The sequence below is a fragment of the Chanos chanos genome, chromosome 12, assembly GCF_902362185.1.
Source record: "Chanos chanos chromosome 12, fChaCha1.1, whole genome shotgun sequence".
In the NCBI taxonomy this organism is placed as follows: domain Eukaryota; kingdom Metazoa; phylum Chordata; class Actinopteri; order Gonorynchiformes; family Chanidae; genus Chanos; species Chanos chanos.
In genome coordinates, this window is record NC_044506.1 from 20,814,451 (window position 1) to 20,836,219 (window position 21,769).

The 21,769-nt window shown below is 39.3% G+C and overlaps 4 gene segments (V, D, J or C); 1 reads left to right on the top strand and 3 right to left on the bottom strand.

Annotated features, from left to right (window-relative positions):
• Window positions 1-625: 625 nt before the first annotated feature.
• LOC115824844 (immunoglobulin kappa variable 4-1-like) lies at window positions 626-7,146 on the bottom strand. The segment is given in 2 exon segments: window positions 626-960; window positions 7,095-7,146. Coding segments are annotated over 2 exon segments (387 nt in total).
• A 4,147-nt stretch (window positions 7,147-11,293) lies between these two features.
• LOC115825758 (Ig kappa chain V region 3381-like) lies at window positions 11,294-11,912 on the bottom strand. The segment is given in 2 exon segments: window positions 11,294-11,631; window positions 11,858-11,912. Coding segments are annotated over 2 exon segments (387 nt in total).
• A 655-nt stretch (window positions 11,913-12,567) lies between these two features.
• On the top strand, window positions 12,568-15,166 carry LOC115824845 (Ig kappa-b4 chain C region-like). The segment is given in 4 exon segments: window positions 12,568-12,587; window positions 13,393-13,444; window positions 13,793-13,844; window positions 14,850-15,166. Coding segments are annotated over 4 exon segments (441 nt in total).
• A 1,854-nt stretch (window positions 15,167-17,020) lies between these two features.
• LOC115824846 (Ig kappa chain V region 3381-like) lies at window positions 17,021-17,548 on the bottom strand. The segment is given in 2 exon segments: window positions 17,021-17,364; window positions 17,500-17,548. Coding segments are annotated over 2 exon segments (393 nt in total).
• Between the last annotated feature and the right edge of the window lie 4,221 nt (window positions 17,549-21,769).

The window sequence follows — 21,769 nt, forward strand, 5'->3', positions numbered from 1 at the left end:
GGACAGGAACGTAATTTTGTGTTTATGCTATGATCACATGTAGGTGCCAGTTAAGCATTCAGTCAGCTGATAACTATCCACTGGCTCATCAGATCACTGTGCTGTGACCATGGAGAGTCCTTACTGAAGGTCATTGAAGGTGATCAGTCCATCCTTTCTCTTGGGCCGACATGTGAAGCTTCAATTTAGTTTCGGTGATGACCTTTTGTTCACTGATACTGATACTTGGGTACTGACTAGGTTTCCTGCTCATGGTGGGTGCTGGCATCCTAGACAGGGTAATGCATTTTTATCCTACAAATGAGTGGTTTATAGCTGTATGAAGTTTAATAAGAGGTTATTAGACATCTGGTCTGGAGAGGAGCTGAAAGCTCAGAGGGGCTTACTGTGTCCCATCCATTTCAAACAAATATAAAATTATTTTTCAAAATGTGATAATGCTTTTCTTCTTTAATTATTGTTTTGTTCTTTTTTATTAGAAATATTGTAGTGTGATTCCTCTCCTCCACAGAGAGTGTGATTGTGCCGTATCACATCCTCCCCCTCAGCACCTGCAGTAGGTCCCAGCTGCAGCAGTGCAGTCTCTGTGCAGTCTGACTGAGGGAGGTTTTTGTACGGCTCTATATCACTGTGTGAAAACATCTTTGCCACTGATCCTATGGAAACTCTGACAGTAATAATCTCCTGCATCTTCAGTCTGGAAGTTACTGATGGTCACAGTGAAGTCAGTCCAAGATCCACTGCCACTGAAACGATCTGGAACTCCAGACTGACGGGTGCTTGCAACATAAATCAGGAGTTTAGGAGCCTCTCCAGGTTTGTGTTGGTACCAGGCTAGGCAGTGATATGTTCCATCAAAATAAACTGCAGAGCTGGTTTTACAGTTGATAGTGACTGTGTCTCCTGGAAGAGCAGATTTCAGAACAGGAGTCTGTGTCACAGTCACCTGACCTCTGGCCTCTGACACAAGAGAGATGAGAAAAAGAAAAATCATATTATGTTATTCAAGCAACTCAGTCTATGTTATTATCACTGTGTCTTTATTATGACTGATTTCCTAAAGAAACAGGTCATATACTCCACACTTTTCAACAGCTGCACATCACAACAACACAAATAAATATATGAAGTACTTATGTATAAAACTGTCAGAAATCAGCAAAAATGTCTAAGAAATAAATTTCTTGTTACCTTTCATACAACACAAAAGTGTCCAGATGAAGATGGTGACAAAAGTCACGCTTGCTGTGGGTTAAGTTACTGGGGCAGGCAGCTCTCAGTCATCAAGTCTTAAACTCACAGGGCTATAAACACTCCCAGAGCACTCAAGCATGTGCTGCCAATGCAAAGTGTCCTCTCTCTATGGAAATGATCTTCCTGAGTACAGCAGAGAATGAAGAGTGTTAGATGATCACAGTGCTTATAATTTCCACACTTACTGACATAGACTTCATTCGCAGTATTTCTGTCTGGCATTATTCCAAAATTTAAAAAATGATTGTCTTACAAAAATGAATATTTGATAAGTGTTTCATATTAAAATCTGATTTAAAATCTTAAAATCTTGTTTTCTATTCTTTCTGTGATGTCTCAGGGACAGTACTTAAAGTCTTCTGTAAGACAAGAGTAAATTTTGGAAAACTATGATTTGTTTATTTTTGGTGCAGTTGCACTTCAGTTATATCTTACTTACATTACATCTCAATCTTAATTATGTAAATTAATCATACTGAATTTGGGTTTATATTTATTCCCCTTACAGAGATAAATATCAGCATCACTCTTTAATATCTCATCATGTTGAATTCTGTGTCTTTTATTTGTTCTGTAAGAATCCTTCTCCTCTGACTAAACTCTCCACATGCCCTTTGTGGTATATGGTGAGATTTCAAATTGTCCCAGATATGTTTTTGGGGTAACCAGTAGAGGGCGCTGCCTGTTGATTGGGGTGATGTGCTTCTGCCAAAAGGGGGAGGGAGCTAGTTGCTTTTCCATACCATTACAACTGGCAACCTGACGAAGCAGCACAGTGTCTTGTGAGCTTTCTTCCAACACTATATTTCTCCACTCTTCAGGTATGCATTTAGTTTAAATTTTAATTAATTGGTCACCAGATTTCAATTGCAACAGGAGAGACTTCGTTGTTATTATTGTGTTTTCTGAAGGTTATGTAGTTTTCCGTAGAAAAGTATTGCTAGTCACGTTTACTAATCGTATACGAACATTGAGAGAAAACTTGGTTCGTTGTTAATATGAATTAGGCATTGTGTGAAGTAACAACTTTAATAGTTGACTATTCTTGGTCTAATTTCTTTAATTTTGACTGAATGTACTGTGTAGTAATAAGATGCGCTGGTTGAATGTCGTATGTAACGAAACCTGTTTAATGTATTCTGCTAACAAATTAGTATAACTGAGTTACCTAGCGCTGTTTAGATTCGAGTTCATTAATTGATTTTATGGACTCATCTACATCTCTTTAGTACCTCTGGATTTTTAACTCGGACTTCAATATTGAATTATTGAGAAAGATTTGTTCCCTATGTCTTCGGAATCTAAACTGGATCAATGAGCTGTGTTGTACTGGGTAACTAAACTGAGAGTAGGTCTTGGATCTGTTGAGAACAGTTTGATTGGTCTCTGGGTCTCTGTTTGTGTGTGCGTGTGCGTGTGCGTGTGTGCGCGTGTGTGCATGTACTTGTACAGCTTTCCTTGTGAGGACCAGTTTGAGGTTTAGATCTTGGGAATGAGGACATTTTGGGAAAGTGAGGACATTTTGGTTGGTCCTCACTTCCTCAAAGGGCTGAGGGTTAAGACTTGGTTTTAAGGTTCAGGTTAGAATTAGGTTTAGGTTAAGGCTAGCGTAAAAGTTTTATTTATTTATTTTTTTCCAATGTTGAGACCAAAGCTACATCCTTGCCGCTCACCAACCATCAGAGTGATTTACAATGTGTTAAAGCATTTCATTTAGAATAACATAGTTGTATTTCATCAGTGTGATTTACAATGCATTAAAGCATTTCATTTAGAATAACATAGTTATATTTCATAAGTGTGATTTACAATGTGTTAAAGCATTTCATTTAGAATAACATAGTTATATTTCATAAGTGTGATTTACAATGTGTTAAAGCATTTCATTTAGAATAACATAGTTGTATTTCATAAGTGTGATTTACAAAGTATTAAAGCATTTCATTTAGAATAACATAGTTGTATTTCATAAGTGTGATTTACAGTGTGTTAAAGCATTTCATTTAGAATAAACATAGTTGTGTTTCATCAGTGTGATTTACAATGTATTAAAGCATTTTGTTTTCATTGGAACTTTTATTAGATATCACAAAGTTCAGAATAGGCTGGATACATGAGCAAGTGGGATTTTATTGAACGAGAACAAGGTGGAAGAAAAACACAAGGATCAGGTAAAAAGGAAACAGGTATGTTGTGTCAAACATACAGTGCAAGGTCTTGGTTAAGACTTCACAAATAATCATTTGCCCGCGTCTGGTGCAGACGGCACCAGCCGTAGAGCATGGCTGAACTGGGGGTCTTCCTGTGGGACAGGGTGCACTGTGGTCTGAGTGGGAACGGTGGGACTCCATGGTGGGGGAGGGATCCAGGATGTCATCCGATGGGACCCAGCACCGCTCCTTGGGACCGAACCCCTCCCGGTCTGCCAGGTACTGTAGGGGTCCTGACAGCATCTGGAGTCTAAGAGGGCACTCTGTAGAGCAGAGAGAGGAGTGTCTGGGAGCGTCTTAGTGGCCAGCGGACCAGGAATCACCGGCGCAAGAAGGGAGACATGACATGAAGGTGAGATAATGTGAGGGTAACTGAAGTGTTTAAGCGACCTGATTGACCCTCTAGCCCAGGGGTGGGCAAACCAGTGCTGGAGGGCCGGTGTCCTGCCGGCTTAGCTACCTGTTGATTTTCACTTTGAAAACAGGTGCGCATGCTCTTCAGCCAATCAGAGACTGTATTTAGTTGGTCGACAAGAAAAAACAGCAGGACCATGGCCCTCCAGGACCAGATTTGCCCACCCCTGCTCTAGCCAGTGTCTCCACTCCTCCAAGGCCAACTTCACTACCAGCAGCTCCCGATTTCCTACATCTTAGTTCCGCTCCTCTGGCGACAACTTCCTGGAAAAGAAGGTACACGGGTACATCTTGGCAGGCTCACCATGACATTGCGATAGAACTGTTCCAACGCCCACATCTGAAACATTCACCTCCACAACTCCTTCCCTGGATCTGCTAGTCTGAGAATCGGAGCAGACGTGAAGCGGGTCTTGAGATGTTGCAAAGCAGTAAGGGTGTAATGGTTCTGAAACCGAGGTCGAAACCGCGATACAAATGTCCCTGGTCTCATTTCGCGGTTTCGTGCATAACTTTTTCATGCTCTGATGGTTTGTCGACCGAAAAGTCAGCGAATAAAGTGATACTTCACAAGATACAGTGTGCCCTCTCTTCTACATTTCTGTATGCGGAACTAAAATTACACACTCAGTTTCCTCTCCGATTCCATAACGGAGCCGTAACTTAGCAACTGAATTAGCACATGTTCAATGATGCAGCCTCGTAAGTGTGGTGACCTCAAAGCCAGAGCTTGAGGACACTCCTCTATCCTTCAGGTCCTCTGTTTGGGAACATTGCAGTTTTCCAGTGAACTACAGTAGCAATGGGCAAAGACAAGTGGATAAGAGGAAGGCAGCGTGTCGGCATTGTCAAACTGAAATTGGGTGTGTTGCTGGCAGTATGTCAAACATGATCTCATTTGAGACAGCATCATCCAAATATGAATATCGATGATTATTCATTTGAGACGGCATCATCCAAATGTGAATATTACCGGAACGAGAAAAAAACAGAGTGGAGAGCAAACTGGAGTCGTCCCTGCGCTGGTCTTTTTCTCCTCCATTCACCACTCTGCCTTCACAAACAGCCAATGCTCTAGGAGGGAACCAAGCGCTTTGCAAATGTGCATGACGTGATCATCGAACGTTGCCACATGTATGAGAATGTGGTCAATGCAGATGATGACGAAACTTCCCAACATATGATGCGGTACATAGTTCATATAGGCCTAACAGACAGAGGATGAGTTAACCAGACCAAATCGCGTAATCAAATACTTGTAATGGATGGAAGTGGTACTAAATGTGGTTTTCTATTTATCTCCCTGTCGAATATGCACCAGATTGTATGCACTCTGGAGGGGCAGTTGAGTGAAAAACAGAGGCCTGCAGAGCTGTTAGCAGACAGCTATAAATGTATACTTTGTAGTCCAGTCTATGGTAATGACTGTAAAATGCCCAACACATGTTATGTACACAGCTCTTAATCACTGAGCCCAGGAAGAGGGGTTTTCTGTATACAAATGCCAAACAAACACACATATGAAAATGAATTGCAGTCATGTTGAATTGCAGTAAATTCCTGTGGAGACACTTGTTCACTGACAGGAGTAAAGAAAAGGAGGCAGATGTTGTATCAGAGGATGCCTCCACTAGTCAGCACTGTCCTGTATTGGTGTTGGGGGTTGTGCAATGACAGGGTAATATGAGAGTACAGGGGATTAGATATTCCAAATGATGTGAAACACTGACAGTAACTGGATTAAGATTACAGACAGATTTGAAAAGAATCTTTCCTTCACAGTCCCATCATGCACTGACCACAGAGAGTATTTCCAAATTCAGCAAACCATCAGCACCCCTCTTAACAAATAACACATAAAAATGGATACTGTATTTTATATCAGACATGTAAATACTCCATCAGAGATCAGTGCAGTGGAGAGAAAAGTTTCTGTCCTGTTACTGTTCTGACCTGAGTGACTGACCTGATGACACCCATGGTTCAAACACATACAACTGAACATGAGGAAAAAACAGATCTCAGACATGAAGGATGTATTTTTATCTGTATGGAATGCCAGAGTACATAAGGCATTTTAGGGAAAAAGTTCAATTTGGCCACATTTCTGAAGTTCCTGTGCGCATGTAGACCTTTAACAAATGTAGAGGGACAGTATTTGAATGATTCCCTGGTGAAGGTCTGTAAGTCTTCAGTCTCACTGTCTGCATTAAGTGCTGTGTCCTCACATGTCAGCTGTTAGTTCATTGTACTGTTAAAGTGGTTGGTCTGAGGAGAAGTGATGATATAAGTATTAGAATGCTCTCTGATTTCCAAAACAGAAATTTTTGATGGACATGTTTATAATAGAACATGAACATGACCTTTTGAAACATGAGCATGACATTTTTTATGAAGCCATCAGCAAACCCAAAGCAGCAAATTATAATGTTCTCATATTTTCAAAACAGATGTTTTGGATGGACATGTGTAATTATTGTTATTGTAATTAGAGTTAGTGTAGTGTGATTCCTCTCCTCCACAGAGTGTGTGATTGTGCTGTATCACATCCTCCCCCTCAGCACCTGCAGTAGGTCCCAGCTGCAGCAGTGCAGTCTCTGTGCAGTCTGACTGAGGGAGGTTTTTGTACGGCTCTGTATCACTGTGTGAACACTGGGCCACTATTTGTACTCTGACAGTAATAATCTCCTGCATCTTCAGTCTGGATGTTACTGATGGTCAGAGTGAAGTCAGTCCCATATCCACTGCCACTGAAACGATCTGGAACTCCAGAGTGACGGTAGCTTGTTTGATAAATCAGGAGTTTAGGAACCTGTCCAGGTTTCTGTTGGTACCAGGCTAGAGCATAACCATTAAACACTGCAGGGCTGGTTTTACAGTTGATAGTGACTGTGTCTCCTGGAAGAGCAGATTTCACTGCAGGAGTCTGAGTCACAGTCACCTGACCTCTGGACTCTGAAAAGGTGAAGATAATGAATTAGATTAATAAAGAAAAACAGATTACAACTTTCTTATAATTACCTCTGAAAAATGCTCAATATTGAAAATTAGAGCATCTAAATTATTATGTTCAGATGTCCATGATCTGCATTTTGAAATTAAACGCAAAGGAAATAATGATAAAAAGATAAACTACGCATAAAAGTAATAATGTTGTCTTTGTATTTTTATTATATCAGTCATTTAGACTGTAAAGGGATTTCATTTCTCTCACACCTTTAAAACAGCAGCAGGTCAGTGTCCAGATGAAGATGGTGATGAAAGTCATGCTTGCTGTGGGTTAAGTTACTGGGGCAGGCAGCTCTCAGTCATCAAGTTTTAAACTCACAGGGCTATAAACTCTCCCAGAGCACTCAAGCATGTGCTGCCAATGCAAAGTGTCCTCTCTCTATGGAAATGCTCTTCCTGAGTACAGCAGACACCCTGAACTCATATATTCACACATGTGTAACCATTCTACACATCATAAGACCAGAGTATTATGGCCATGTTATGTTCTCTACTGACATCTCGTGTTCAAAAAAGAGAATCATATTATCATATCATATTATTGTTTATGAATATTATTGATTAATGATTCTTAAATTTGTTACATTTTTTGATATCACCAGGACACTGAAACCTGAGTGATAAAAAAAGAAAAAGAAAATCAATCTTTAGAAGATTAAATGTGAACTGACTCAGTCAAGACACAAATAGAGTTTACACTCAGCAGTGTTGACCTGAACATTGTCTCACTGGAATATGGGAGCATGTCACAGAGTAAACACTAGACAGAGTCAACACTGAACAAGAGGTTAACATTCAGTTCTGTGGTTTATTCTGAAGCTGATTTGGGATCAGTGAGGGTTTGTGTTTGTGAGATTCTACCTGCAGTCACTGGTACTCTGTCCTGATGCAGTTTCTCCTTCACTGTTGTATTCTCATCTCAAATCATCTTCCACCTGACACATGAAATCATCTTGTGTTTTTCTAATGGCTGCTCATTCAATTCTAAATACATATCAGCTATCTGACCTTTTTTCAACTGTTTTTAGAATCTCACACATTCAGCTCAATTTAATTCAGTTTCATTTCTATAGTGCTTTATTACAACCAACATTTTCACAGAGAAGCTTTAGAGGACACTGGGTTCAGATTCACAGAGACTAAAACAAACATCATCAGCTATCCAGACAGCAGTGTGTGGTCAGGGTGACAGGCAGGCGTGTAGGGCAATGTGTGGTCAGGGTGACAGACAGGTGTGTAGGGCAGTGTATGGTCAGGGTGACAGGCAGGTGTGTAGGGCAGTGTGTGGTCAGGGTGACAGGCAGGTGTGCAGGGCAGTGGATAATCAGGAGATCTTAGGACTCCCAGTAATGACAGTGGTTTCCATTTGTCACTGACATTGTTAAACTGACGTCTTCAAACAGAGAACCTTCACTAAGGGAAAGCAGTACACTTCTAAACAAATGGTTTACAAGAGTCTGTAAGATGCTGTACAAAGACAAAGTTTCTCACAATGTGAAATGAAAAATGTGACCAGAGAAATGGATGACAGGCTAGTGTGTGAGTGTGTGTGATTGAGAAGAGGAATGGTTCTCCAAATAGACAGTAGGACTGCTCACCTGACACTGTTCATTAATGGTCAAAATACTGTCTTTTGTGATTTTCTTTATTTCTTTTTTTTTTTTTTTTTGGAAGTTTTGGTCATGAATTAAGTTGAGGTTGCTGAGTTCCCTCATTTTTCTGGGATGGTGAAAAAGAAACACCTGGAAATCTCTAGGAGACATTACAGTTTTTGCCAATTGCTTACACACTGGAAGTGAATGCCTACACAAAGGCACCAAACCTGAACTTTTACAACCATGTCTTAAACAAAGACCCCAAAACTACAAACACATTCTGCTTTGCACTTTGTTTGCAATTCTGTAACACACTGTTTGCAAAACACTACACACTGTTTCTTACATTAGACTCATGGTTCATGAATGAAACCTCTTGTAATCATGGGAAAACACTTCTATTACAAATGCAAAACATACCTGAAATTGGCAACGCCCAAACACACATATGAAAACACTTGTACTGTAATTGAACACCAATCAGTCTGAGCCTTAGCACTACAAATAGACCCCAGGTAAGCTTTTGGTGGGGATGGGGTGTGTGTGGAGGCTCTGGCAAGGAGATTGCAAAGTGTTCTCCATCACCATGCCACCCTAGGTCGCTACAACACAGTACACATAATCACATTTCTGGATGTACTACATACTTGTACTGGACAGACCAGACCCCATGTCTCAGTCCTGCTGAGGAATTCTTTTCAGCATGGCATTGGAAAGTGTATAACCACCAACCATATGCCCGCCTGCCTCTTCTGCAAGCAATGGAAGAGGCATGTGGAGACTGAGGTGGGGTCAGTCCAGGGTTGGATACGGCACGCAAGGCGATATTTTCCCTGTTGCCCAGCCAGGGATGACATTGCTTGTGATGTGAACGAGGTGATGTGGCCAGACCCTGTCAGAGGGCAGGATCCATAAACCATCCACCTCATCCCTTACAATTCCTTACATTGCTAATTTTTGTTTACCATTGCACTGTAATGTTACTGTAATTGTTTTTGAGTTTAGTGTAACGTATTGTATTGATTACTGTGCTGCAATTCTATTTTTCTTTGTGTTATCTTGTTGTTGTAAAAACCTACAATGGCAAATAAATAAATAAATTAAAAAAAAACAAGCTGTATATACTTTTCTTCTGAAGCTTTTTTTTTGTGTGTGTTCATTGAAATGAGAGTAGATGTACTGTACTGGAACAATCTTTCACAGGAGCCTGTCAGAGAAAATTAAAAAGGTATACCAAATCCTAAAGACAGAAGTGTTTTGTATAAAGTACATCAGTGTGTTGTTGCTGCTTTCAAAGAGTAATTCAAATGGTGCATGTTTGTGTCATTTTGTTGCAAAAATGCCATTTTGAAAAAGGATTGTTAGGTTTTGATTGCAGAGTTTCATTTTGACACAGAAGTGAGATGTTTATCTCCAAGTGTTGTGTCTTATTTGGCTTGTGTGTAGAGTTTTGACACAATGAGCGAAATTCCTCAACAAGTGTGTAAGCAATCATAAAAAACTGTAATTACACAGTCACAGACATGGTGATAGAGATGGAGCTGTCTGGACTGTTGTTTGTGTTTGTCACCAGCTTCCTCTTTTCAGTCTTTTAACATGAACCTGTTTGATTGGCAGTAAAACAGTCTGAGATGGTGTTTTCAGATTGTCCTTCCAGCTTCCTGATGGAGTTCATACTCCTCAGTGCTGGGGTATAGTGGTTAGCATAGTTCCCCTCCAATCAGTTTACCTAAGTTTGATTCCTGACCAACACAGCTGAGTTTACTCACAGAGGTCTTTGAGTGCTGTGTTTGGAAACTAAAATTAGTCTGAGCAACTAAGAGGCTGACTGGTGTTTTTCAAGTGTTCACTGGTGTCTGTCATGTGTTCCCTGGTGTTTTTCAAGTGTTCACTGGTGTTTTTCATGTGTTCACTGGTGTTTGTCATGTGTTCACTGGTGTGGACTTGTAGCTGCTTTCAGCATTTCTTGATTATTCTGTCATTGTTGTGTGAAACAGAAGCTGTATGTCACACTGGTCTCTGAATATTAACACACTATGTTTAGATCTTCACTACCTCTGCACTCAGGTTAAAGTTTTCCCATAACAGATAAACCAGCAATGCCACAGAGATCCTCTACCCAGCTCCAGATAATGGTGTTCAATATCAGCAAACTGTGCAATCGAATGGAAAGGCAAAATGGAAAGGATTTTTATTATTATTATTATTATTACTGTTATTATTATTTTTTTATTTAAAAACTCACTATATATTGCACACACACACACACACACAAAAGCAGATATGAAAATACAGTTATCTGCCCATTACTAAATTCCAGGATGTTTAAACTGAGAGAGAACACCCAGAGATTTATTGTGTATGACTGACTTTGCTGTGTCCTCACATGTCAGCTGTAATATCACTTTACTGTTACATCAAAAATTTGGATTCATTTTCATTTGATCATTTCTAACTAATCTCTTCTACTTTTTCACACTCCTGTCCTTGTCATACTGATGTGAAACTCTTTTTGGAAACATGAAGATAAACTTTTTATAAAACCATCAGCACACAGAACAATTAAAGTGCTTGGTCTGAGGACTGACTCTATAAATATTAAAATGTCCTTTCATTTCCATGACAGAAATTTTGTGATGGACATAATTATTGTTTTTGTAATTAGAGTTAGTGTAGTGTGATTCCTCTCCTCCACAGAGTGTGTGATTGTGCTGTATCACATCCTCCCCTTCAGCACCTGCAGTAGGTCCCAGCTGCAGCAGTGCAGTCTCTGTGCAGTCTGACTGAGGGAGGTTTTTGTACGGCTCTATATCACTGTGTGAACACATAGCTACCACTGATCTTATGTAGACTCTGACAGTAATAATCTCCTGCATCTTCAGTCTGGATGTTACTGATGGTCAGAGTGAAGTCAGTCCCAGATCCACTGCCACTGAAACGATCTGGAACTCCAGAGTGACGGGTGCTTGCATAATAAATCAGGAGTTTAGGAGCCTGTCCAGGTTTCTGTTGGTACCAGTGCAAACAGTTCTGATACCTGCTACAGTCATTAACAGCTCTGCTGGTCTTACATCTCACAGAAACAGAGTCTCCTGGAAGAACAGATTTCACTGCAGGAGTCTGAGTCACAGTCACCTGACCTCTGGACTCTGAAAGAAGAGAGATGAAAAAAAAAAAAACATTCATGTAACATTTTTCAAGGAACTGTGTCTGTTTTATTATCACTCTGTGTTTATTTTGACTGATTCTCTAAACAAACAGGTCATATACTCCTCACTTTCACAACAGCAGCACATCACAACAACATAAATAAATATATGAGGTACATATGTATGAAATCAACAGAATCTGTCTATGAAATACATATCTTTTTACCTTTAATACTAAACAAAAGTGTCCAGATGAAGATGGTGATGAAAGTCATGCTTGCTGTGGGTTAAGTTACTGGGGCAGGCAGCTCTCAGTCATCAAGTCTTAAACTCACAGGGCTATAAACACTCCCAGAGCACTCAAGCATGTGCTGCCAATGCAAAGTGTCCTCTCTCTATGGAAATGATCTTCCTTACAGCACAGAGTTTTAGAAAATATATAAAGAGTTTACAATATATAAGTAATATAAAGAGTTTCATTGGATTACAATACATACAACTTACATACTTACTGACATAGACTTTATTTACAGTATTTCTATCTGTCATTATTCCAGTTTAGGTTGAATTACTGAAAAAATGATTGTCTTATGAGAATGAATGTCTTATAAACGTTTCACATATAAATGTGATGTTTTCAGGGTTTAATTTTACTCTTCTATTTGTGATGTTGTATCAGTGAAGAATTGATGTCTTCTATTAGACAAGAATAAAATACTTTCCTTTATGTTTGCATTTCTGTTACATCTGACTAACATCACATCTCAGTCTTAATGAACTAAATGAATCCTACTGATCCAGTGATATTAAACAATAGCACAATAACTCTTACAGAGATAAATGAGGAGACATCAGTGTAAACTCATCATTTACTGTCTAAATCTGTGTGTTTTATTTGTTCTGTAAGAATCCTTCTCCTCTGACTAAACTCTCCACATGCCCTTCACTGAGAGAAGGTAAATTAACTCACTCACCCTGTGACTCCACTGTAATATAGAGACTTTTCCTATTTACTCTTCACTCATCTCTATAACAGAGTTCTTCACTTCTTCACTAGTCTTCTTATTCAGTTCATTTAATAAATTCATCTCTATTTCTCTGGTCCATCTGATCTTTAAACTCTGACTTTAGTATTGAATTATTGAGAAAGATTTGTCCTATGTGTCTTTGATATCAAGACAACTGGTAATTTGATCTGTACTGTACTGGATAACTAAACTCAGAGTGTGTGTTTGATCTGTTGAAAGGAATTTGATTTTTGTCTGCGGGTCTCTGCCTCTCTCTCTCTTTCTCTCTCTCACTCTATGTGTGTGTGTGTGTGTGTGTGTGTGTGTGTGTGTGTGTGTGTGTGTCTGTGTAAATGAGAGGAGGAATGTGAGAGAATGTGTGTATCCATCTGGGTCTCTGGGCTGTGTGAAGAGCAGTGATGTGGTTTGTCTGAACTCAGGAGTGTTCTCCCTGATCAGCTTCACCTGGACCTCATTTGTTCTGTTCTGGACTCTGTCCAGGCTCCTGCAGACACCTTCAGATCTGTGGTGCTGAAACTCCCTGTGCTGAAATAGAGCAGCTGCAGCTGGCCTGAGGGACTTGAAGTGGTCAGTGTGAGTTTATGGAGGATGAGGAATCCTGTCTAACACACATTCCCACAAGTCACAGTGAGAAACTACACTATCTGAAGTTCCCATATGATCCAGCAGGGGGCGATGTGTAAAGCTCAGATCTCTAATTGTTCAGCCCTGACTCCATCTGTTTCTGCATTAGAGGATTTATGTTCAGTGACTCCATAGTGGGGGAACCAAACTGGATGTTGGCAGTGAGTATCCAAATATATTTTATCTTTATTAAATATCAAATCTATCAATTGTTTTAGGAAATGATGTGTAATTAGTTCCCATGTGACAGATGAGTGTCTGTAGGGGGAAATTATTCTTTAATCCTGGACTTGTTTATGAGTAAACTGATAATCAGCTTGATGTTTATAAAAACACAAAATGACACCAAAATGTTTGTAAACGTTGGAATATGAATACACTAATGGGGTGATTGATGAGTATTGATAGACTGATGAGTAATAATGTTAACAGTGTGAAACAATGTGCTGTAAAGCACAGAGAGATCAGAGTCATTAGAGCAGGAGGTTTTTGTACGGCCACTTAACCAGTTTGTATCACTGTGGTGGACTTTTGGTGGAGGCACCAAAGTGTCAATTGGACGTAAGTAAAAGTCTCTCCTCTTTACGAAAACATTTTAAATCCAGATTAAAATAAGGTGCAGTAACACTGTGTAGTTTATGAATGACACAGTTTATATAGTATTAAGTTTTATTTATATTTAGTGTTGATCCAGTGACAGTGTTGGCTGTTATAATAAAACAGTCTCTAATACAGTCGCCTTTGCATTTCTCACTTGTTTTACTTTTTAAAATTAAAAATGATAGAAATATATATATATATATATATATTTTTTTTTTTTTTTTTTTTTTTTTTTCTATGTGTATGTATGTATGAAATATAGATTTCTTTACATTATGACATCTATTTGGCATTGACATGTGATGTTTAATTTCAAATGTTTAATAATAAGGTTTAATAATGCTTAATAATTCAGAAATCCAGTAAAATATACATATTAGATTTGTTTCTCAGTTCATGTGAGATTTCAAACTACCGGATAAAACTGAAAGATCACTAATTTTAAAAAATGTCATGGTTTTTATTACAACAAAATGTATTCAAAACTCAGCTGATTAGTTTTACTCAACAAACCTCACAATTAGTAAACCTCACGTTTATCAAAATATGTACAATACATTTTATATATTCTAAAACAGATTGTGTGAGGGAACTTTTGAAAAACATTTTTTTCTTCAACGACTCCAAAAGAACAGAAATAAAAAAATCTAGAGATGCATTTTACTTTTACATGAAAGCATGTTTTGGAATAAACAGTTATTTATAAAATGACTGTAACTGTCTTTCAATGCTCTGCTGATCTTGGTTGTGCTCTGTGAGTCAGAGATAAGGGAAGTGAAAGAGGCAGAGCCTGTCTGTTTTTGAAGCACAGATAAAGTGTGTGTTTAAAGAAGAAAATCACACACATATGAATGTGAGATGGAGACTAATCGTGTCTCATACTGCTGTGTCCCTCTACTGATCGATGGACACATGTCAGCTCTCTCTCCACCCAATGACAGCTGTGATTTCTCATCTGTCTCCTAGGTGACACCCAGCCCACCCTCACGGTCCTGCCCCCCTCCAGCGTGGAGCTGCAGCAGGGGAAAGCTACACTCATGTGTCTGGCCAACAAGGGCTTCCCCTCAGACTGGAAGCTGAACTGGAAGGTGGATGGTAAGAGTTGGAGTTCAGGGGTGAGCTCCAGCCCTGGGGTTTTACAGAAGGACGGTCTCTACAGCTGGAGCAGCACCCTCACCCTCCAGGAGGAGCAGTGGAGTAAGATGTCAGTGACCTGTGAGGCCACACAGGGCTCCCAGTCTGCAGTGACCCTGACACTAAGGAAAGACCAGTGTTCTGAGTAGTGATCACACACACACACACACACACACACACACACACCCACACACACACACACACACACCTTCTCTCCCTCCTGTTTCTGTTATGAGTGTATGAGACTGGCTTTGTGCTGGGTTTGACCCTGTGTGTGAGTCTTTCCAGCAGCTTGAGTTGTCATCAGAGCATCTTCCATGTGATATTGTTGTGTTTCATATCAAATCCATTCATGTCCACTGTATGTGTGTGCTTTACTGCTTAACTCTTGTTCTATTTTATTCATGATGAAAATAAAGAGCTTTTCAATCACAACCATTCCCCTCTCTGTGTGTCTGTCTTTATTAAACATAATTCTCTTTATCAAAGACACACACTAAATCATTACTGACATTCATAAATGTACAGGGCATCATAAGTCCAAGGAAGCAGCTTTATTGTTACTAGTGTGACACAGTAAACATTTCCCTTAAATATGCAGCTTTTTAATCAGACTCAACTCTTAGGAATCTACATATAGTTCAGCACACATTTCATACATATTAACATATTAATTCCTCTCATAGCGCTGTATGATATTAACATATTAATAATAATGACAGGAAAGTGATCCACTGAATAAATAACTACACAAATAAACAAATAATCCTTTTTGTATTTGTCATATTAAATTGAATGATTTATAGATTACCTTTTGATTAACTACATTTTGATTGATTTTTACAGTAGTTTATTGTAAATTTATAATAAATCTATAAAGATAATAAGTTGTTCATAAATCTATTAAAACACAGTCTGTGGGTGAGGTAGTGTATGTGTATCAGTCTGACTCAGATGTTGATCGTCTGGTCCAGGTTTGGTCTTCATGATGACACTGATACTAAAGTAATGATCTGTAAACTCACTCTAGCCCCCTGGGGACGGGGGAACATCTGGCCACAGTGCTGCTCTATTCTGGGAGTGTGGGTGTCGCCCTGCACATGCAAATCTGACTTTCACCCTCACAGCACCCACTCACACAGCCCTAAACCCCCTGAGACTGGGACAGGTGTGTGTGTGGTTTATGTTTTTAGTTTGATGTTTGAATCTGTAACAGACCTGATGATCTTGTTGTATCAGTTAAATTGATTAATATCAATGTGTTACAGACAACTACTACCCACATAAGAGGTCACAGACATCAGGAGTAACTTTGGGGTTCAGTGTCCTGCTCAGGGTCACATCAGCAGTGAACTGTCATGATTTGGGTTTAAACCCACAACCCTCCAGACACCAGGCCTCACTCCATTACCACTACATCACTGTCAGAGATGATTCAGGGAAGAGAATCTCAGTAACCAATCACTTTACCACAGTGCTGTGTCATTAGGAAGATAAAAAAAAACCTTCTACAGTCCTCAGCTTGACTTTTTAGTGTAATAGTGGTTTTAATTTAGCAGTATGGGTCTAACAGAGTAAAATTTTTGTTTGCATGGCTTCCCTTCTAACAATCTGATCTTACTCTAACATCATCAGTTTAATTAATTATTTAAAATGACTAATGTAAATCTAGGCTCTCAGAATAAACACGTCAATATTTGCACCGTCACCAGAATGATTAAAGTGACTGCTATGAGATGAACTTTAGAAATAATGATTAATAAAGATTGTAATAATAAATAATAATAAATGTGATGTCCTTTCATTTCAATAATAGGACATTTTGATGGACACATGAAATAATTTTAATGTAGTTAGAGTTAGTGTAGTGTGATTCCTCTCCTCCACAGAGTGTGTGATTGTGCTGTATCACATCCTCCCCCTCAGCACCTGCAGTAGGTCCCAGCTGCAGCAGTGCAGTCTCTGTGCAGTCTGACTGAGGGAGGTTTTTGTACGGCTCTATATCACTGTGTGAATGCCAAGATAGTGCCACTCCAATAGCCACCGATATCATGTACGCTCTGACAGTAATAATCTCCTGCATCTTCAGTCTGGATGTTACTGACGGTCAGAGTGAAGTCAGTCCCAGATCCACTGCCACTGAAACGACTTGGGACTCCAGACTGACGGGTGCTTGTATAATAAATCAGGAGTTTCGGAGCCTCTCCAGGTTTCTGTTGGTACCAGTTTAAACAGGGTGGGCTACAGGCTGGTGGAGTGCTGGTTTTACAGCTGATTATAACAGTGTCTCCTGGAAGAGCTGCTTTCGCTGCAGGAGTCTGAGTCACTGTGACCTGACCTCTGGATCCTGAAAAAAAATCAGACATAGATAATAATACAGACAAAAATGATAACACCAACAAAAAATAATTAAAATGATCACATAAATTAAAAATAAATTAACAAACAATCATTTAAATCATATTCATAATTTTCATTTTACCTTTAAAACAACACAAAAGTGTCCAGATGAAGATGGTGATGAAAGTCATGCTTGCTGTGGGTTAAGTTACTGGGGCAGGCAGCTCTCAGTCATCAAGTCTTAAACTCACAGGACTATAAACACTCCCCAAGCTCTCAAGCATGTGCTGCCAATGCAAAGTGTCCTCTCTCTATGGAAATGCTCTTCCTGAGTACAGCAGACACCCTGAACTCATATGTTCACACATGTGGAACCATTCCACACTTCATAAGACCAGAGTATTATGGCCATGTTATGTTATCTACTGACATCAAGTGTTCAGAAAGAAAATCACATGTTCTTAAGAATATTACTGGATCACAGTTTTCACGTTTGTTACATTTTTCTGATATCACCAGGACACTAAAACCCGAATGATAAGAGAGAAAAAAAGAGAGAAAGAAAAAAGAAAAATTAACATTGAGAATTGTAGAAGATCAGTAAATGAGAACTGACTCAGTAAAGCGACAGAAAGAGTTTACACTCAGCAGTGTTGACCTGGCCGTTGTCTCACTGGAATATGGGAACATGTCATAGAAATCCTGTCAACACCATGAGAGAAAAGTACATATTTATGATGATGATGATGATTGATACATATCTGATTTTTATGTATAATATTAAAATACTATTAGACAAGAGACTGTGGTGTTTTTTTTTAAGTTTTTTAAGTTAAGTTTAAGTTTTATCATAGGGAATTGGCAGAAATCCAGACATACAGAACAATAGCGGTTTCTGTTTTATAACTTCTTTGACAACACACTTAAAATCTGTTTAATTCAATGTAATAAAAAGAAATGCTGTCAGTGGAGTCAGTCAGAGGAGGTTGTCAGAGCTGGACAGGTGGTGAAGAAGACCAAGTCTGTGTCCATCCCTTACATCTTGTCTCTCAGACTCTTCCCTCTGACTCCTGATTTACATTTCCCACTGACAAGAGCAGCAGGTCTGAAACCCTCTCTTCTCCCCATAGCTTTTTCCCTTCTGAACTGAGGGTAAAGGAGGAGGGAGGTGGGTTATGGTTGATTGAGTGAAGAAACGTGGGATGAGGTGATGATGATGATGATGATGATGATGATGATGATGATGATGATGACGATGACGATGATGATGATGATGATGATGATGATGATGATGATTATGTGGTTTCTAAAATGTGATATTAATATATTTACATTGTCATAAATGTCAGTAACATTAGTTACACAGTCACAGACATGGTGATAGGGATGGAGCTGTCTGGACTGTTGTTTGTGTTTGTCACCAGCTTCCTCTTTTCAGTCTTGTTAGTGCAGTAGGTAGTGTGTCAGTTTCATCATCTGAAGGTCAGAGACTTTTAACATGAACCTGTTTGATTGGCTGTCCAGCAGCTTGTTGGCAGTAAAACAGTCTGAGATGGTGTCTTCAGATTTTCCTCTCAGCTTCCTGTGTCATCCAGAACTGGGAATAATGACCTTAGAGCCAGAGGTGGATCAAGTACACAATTCCATTATTTGAGTCATAGATAGTATAGTATAGATACACCTGGTCAAGTATTATTCCAAAGAAGTAGTTCAGTTCAATTTTTTCTTGAGTTAAAGAACTGGAATACTTGCTTTTATAAATACTTAAGTATTCAAAAGTACATTTTCTTTTTAATGTCAATGCATTGTTGTATTGTTGCCACAATGCATTTACAGAACCTAATGACTCTGAAACAGCCTACTGAATGCACTGACTTGCTTGTAGAACCTGTCGAATAAAAAGCTTGTGGAATATGCTACAAAGCCTATAGACACACAGTTGAACCAAATGCTTCCTCTATAAAAGACAGTGTATAGCTTCAGTTAAACAGGCACTAGGTTAACTCAGATTGGCTTTAAAAGGATTAACACGTCATAATGTTGTAGGCTAGATTAATTTTACTTCTACTACATAGCATTGTCTGAAATGTGAAATAGCTGGATGACCCTCGTCACCGCTTGATTCCCGCCCCCCTCGTCTTATTGGGACCGGGTCCTACGTGAATCCGGGTCCAACGTGAATAACAAGAACCTTCATAAAAATGCAGTGGAGTGAAAAGTACAATATTTGTCTTTGACATGTAGTGGAGTAAAAGTCAAGTTTAAAAAAAAAAACACTCAAGTAAAGTACAGATATTTGAAAAATGTACTTACATACAGTACTCAAGTAAATGTACTTTGTTACTGTCCACCCCTGCTTGGAGTTCATATTTCTCACCATTGGTGGTGTAGTAGTTTCCAAACAGTTGACCCAGGTTCCATTCCTGGCCAACGCAGCAGAGTTTTACTTCCAGGGGTTGTTGAGGGTTTTGTTTAGAATCTCAATTTTTACAAATTTTACAAATATTTAACAGTAATTTAGGCTTTGACTTTGACCTGCCCACAAGAATGGAAAGAGTAATTTACAAAGCTCGCTCAACTGTAGTTGCTGTTACCTATTACAGTTCCATGTGGTTACTGTCACACATTTCCACAAAGATTCAGGAACTTTTTGGGGAACTAAGGAGTTCTGGATTGATCCACAATGGGAACTATATGGTTCCTGGACATTTTCGTGTTTGCTTTCCCACTGCATCACAGGCACCATGAAGATAATGTGAGTTGGGAGTAAGTGATGCAAAAAGTGCATGTTTTTCTGAGGCACCTTGGTTATTCTGTTTTTTGTTTTTGTTTTTTGTTTTTTTCTTGTTTCATTGTGTGTGTGTGTGTTTGTGTGTGTGTGTGTGAGAGAGAGAGAGAGAGAGAGAGAGAGAGAGAGAGAGAGAGAGAGAGAAAGAGAGAAAGAGAGAGCGTGAGAAAGAGAAAGAGAGAGAGAAATGCATAGACTGCAGTCCTGTTAAAGCCAGTAGTCATTCCAGTAGACACCAGTAGCTGACAATGGCCTGTTACTGCATGCATATGTGTGTTACGTGTGTAATGAAAATGTGTAGAATGTGTAAAATGTACTGTATTTGCGTACATGCATGTTGCACGGGGAAGTGGTGTTTCCTCCAGCCACTAGGTGGCAGTAGCAGCCACTTAGTGTGATAAAAGTCGAAAGAAGAAGGCAGATACTGGTTTGTTTGGGCTTTTTTGTTGTTGTTGTTATTTTGAGTATGGTGTGTGGCCAGGGGGGTATTTCAGAAAGCAGGTTTAGTGAAAACTCAGAGTTTGTTAACTTAGAGTAAGTAGTAATCCTCCTAATAGAAGAGTCCTGTGGCTTCATTCTCCTCGCAAAACAAAGCCATAGGGCTCTTCTATTAGGAGGTTTACTACTTTCTCTAAGTTAACTAACTCTGAGTTTTCACTAAACCTGCTTTCTGAAAAAAAAAAACCCAGAAATGTTTGGAAGGGAAAACCTGAGGGAACTGCTGGACAAAGCCGTGTTAAAAAATTGTGCTTATTGTTCAACACCTAGAGGATCTTTTTAAAATATTGGATGAGCTGCCTGCCGGGAGTCAGCCAAGAGGCCTACTTCCCTTTGTTAAGTGGAATCACAACTGGACTAACCATAGACATCTTCCTCTGTTCTATCCATCTTCATCATCCCATCATTTGACTGATTCCTCCGTCATTTTGGAGAGATCGTGCCTTTCTGTTGAGTGTGTTGGGATCTCTGAGTACCAAGTGAATCTCTCTGACTTTCACTACCTGGATCTCACACTGGGCGTCTCATGATACATTTAGACACTGTTTGATTTTGTAAAGCCTAGATTTCTTGGTTTTGTTTCTTTTAATATATCTTTTCTCTCACATTTGGAAAATATAAATCTTGTTGTGTACATTGGTGTCAACATCAAAGCCTCCTTATATTTTCTGTATAGCCCTAGTTTAGGCAGAGCCTTGTCTGGTGGTTATAAGCTGAGTTCAATGCACCTCATGACATCAGTTTCCGCCATATCGGATTTTATGAAAAAGTTGAAGAAAAAAAAACAAATTCACAGGCCACAAATTTTGTCCAATCTTCCACAAAACTGGCAAAGATGATCTTCAGACCAAGCCTCACAAAAGTTATCAGATGGATTTTTGCTTTTCGAAACCAGTTGTCCATCACAGCCAATCAAAATCAGCAGCTAAGCCACCAAACATGAAGTGGTGGTGTCATACAATATCTCAGCGTACCCTTTGATGCATTGACACCAAACTTGGTATATGGACTCAGGGCCCCTTCCTAGGATTATACAAAAAAAGGAAAAAAAAATGGGTCATATTATCACTGGGGTTTCTGCGATAAGCAAAAACACGTTTTTTCCTATTTACTTTTGATTTGTTTG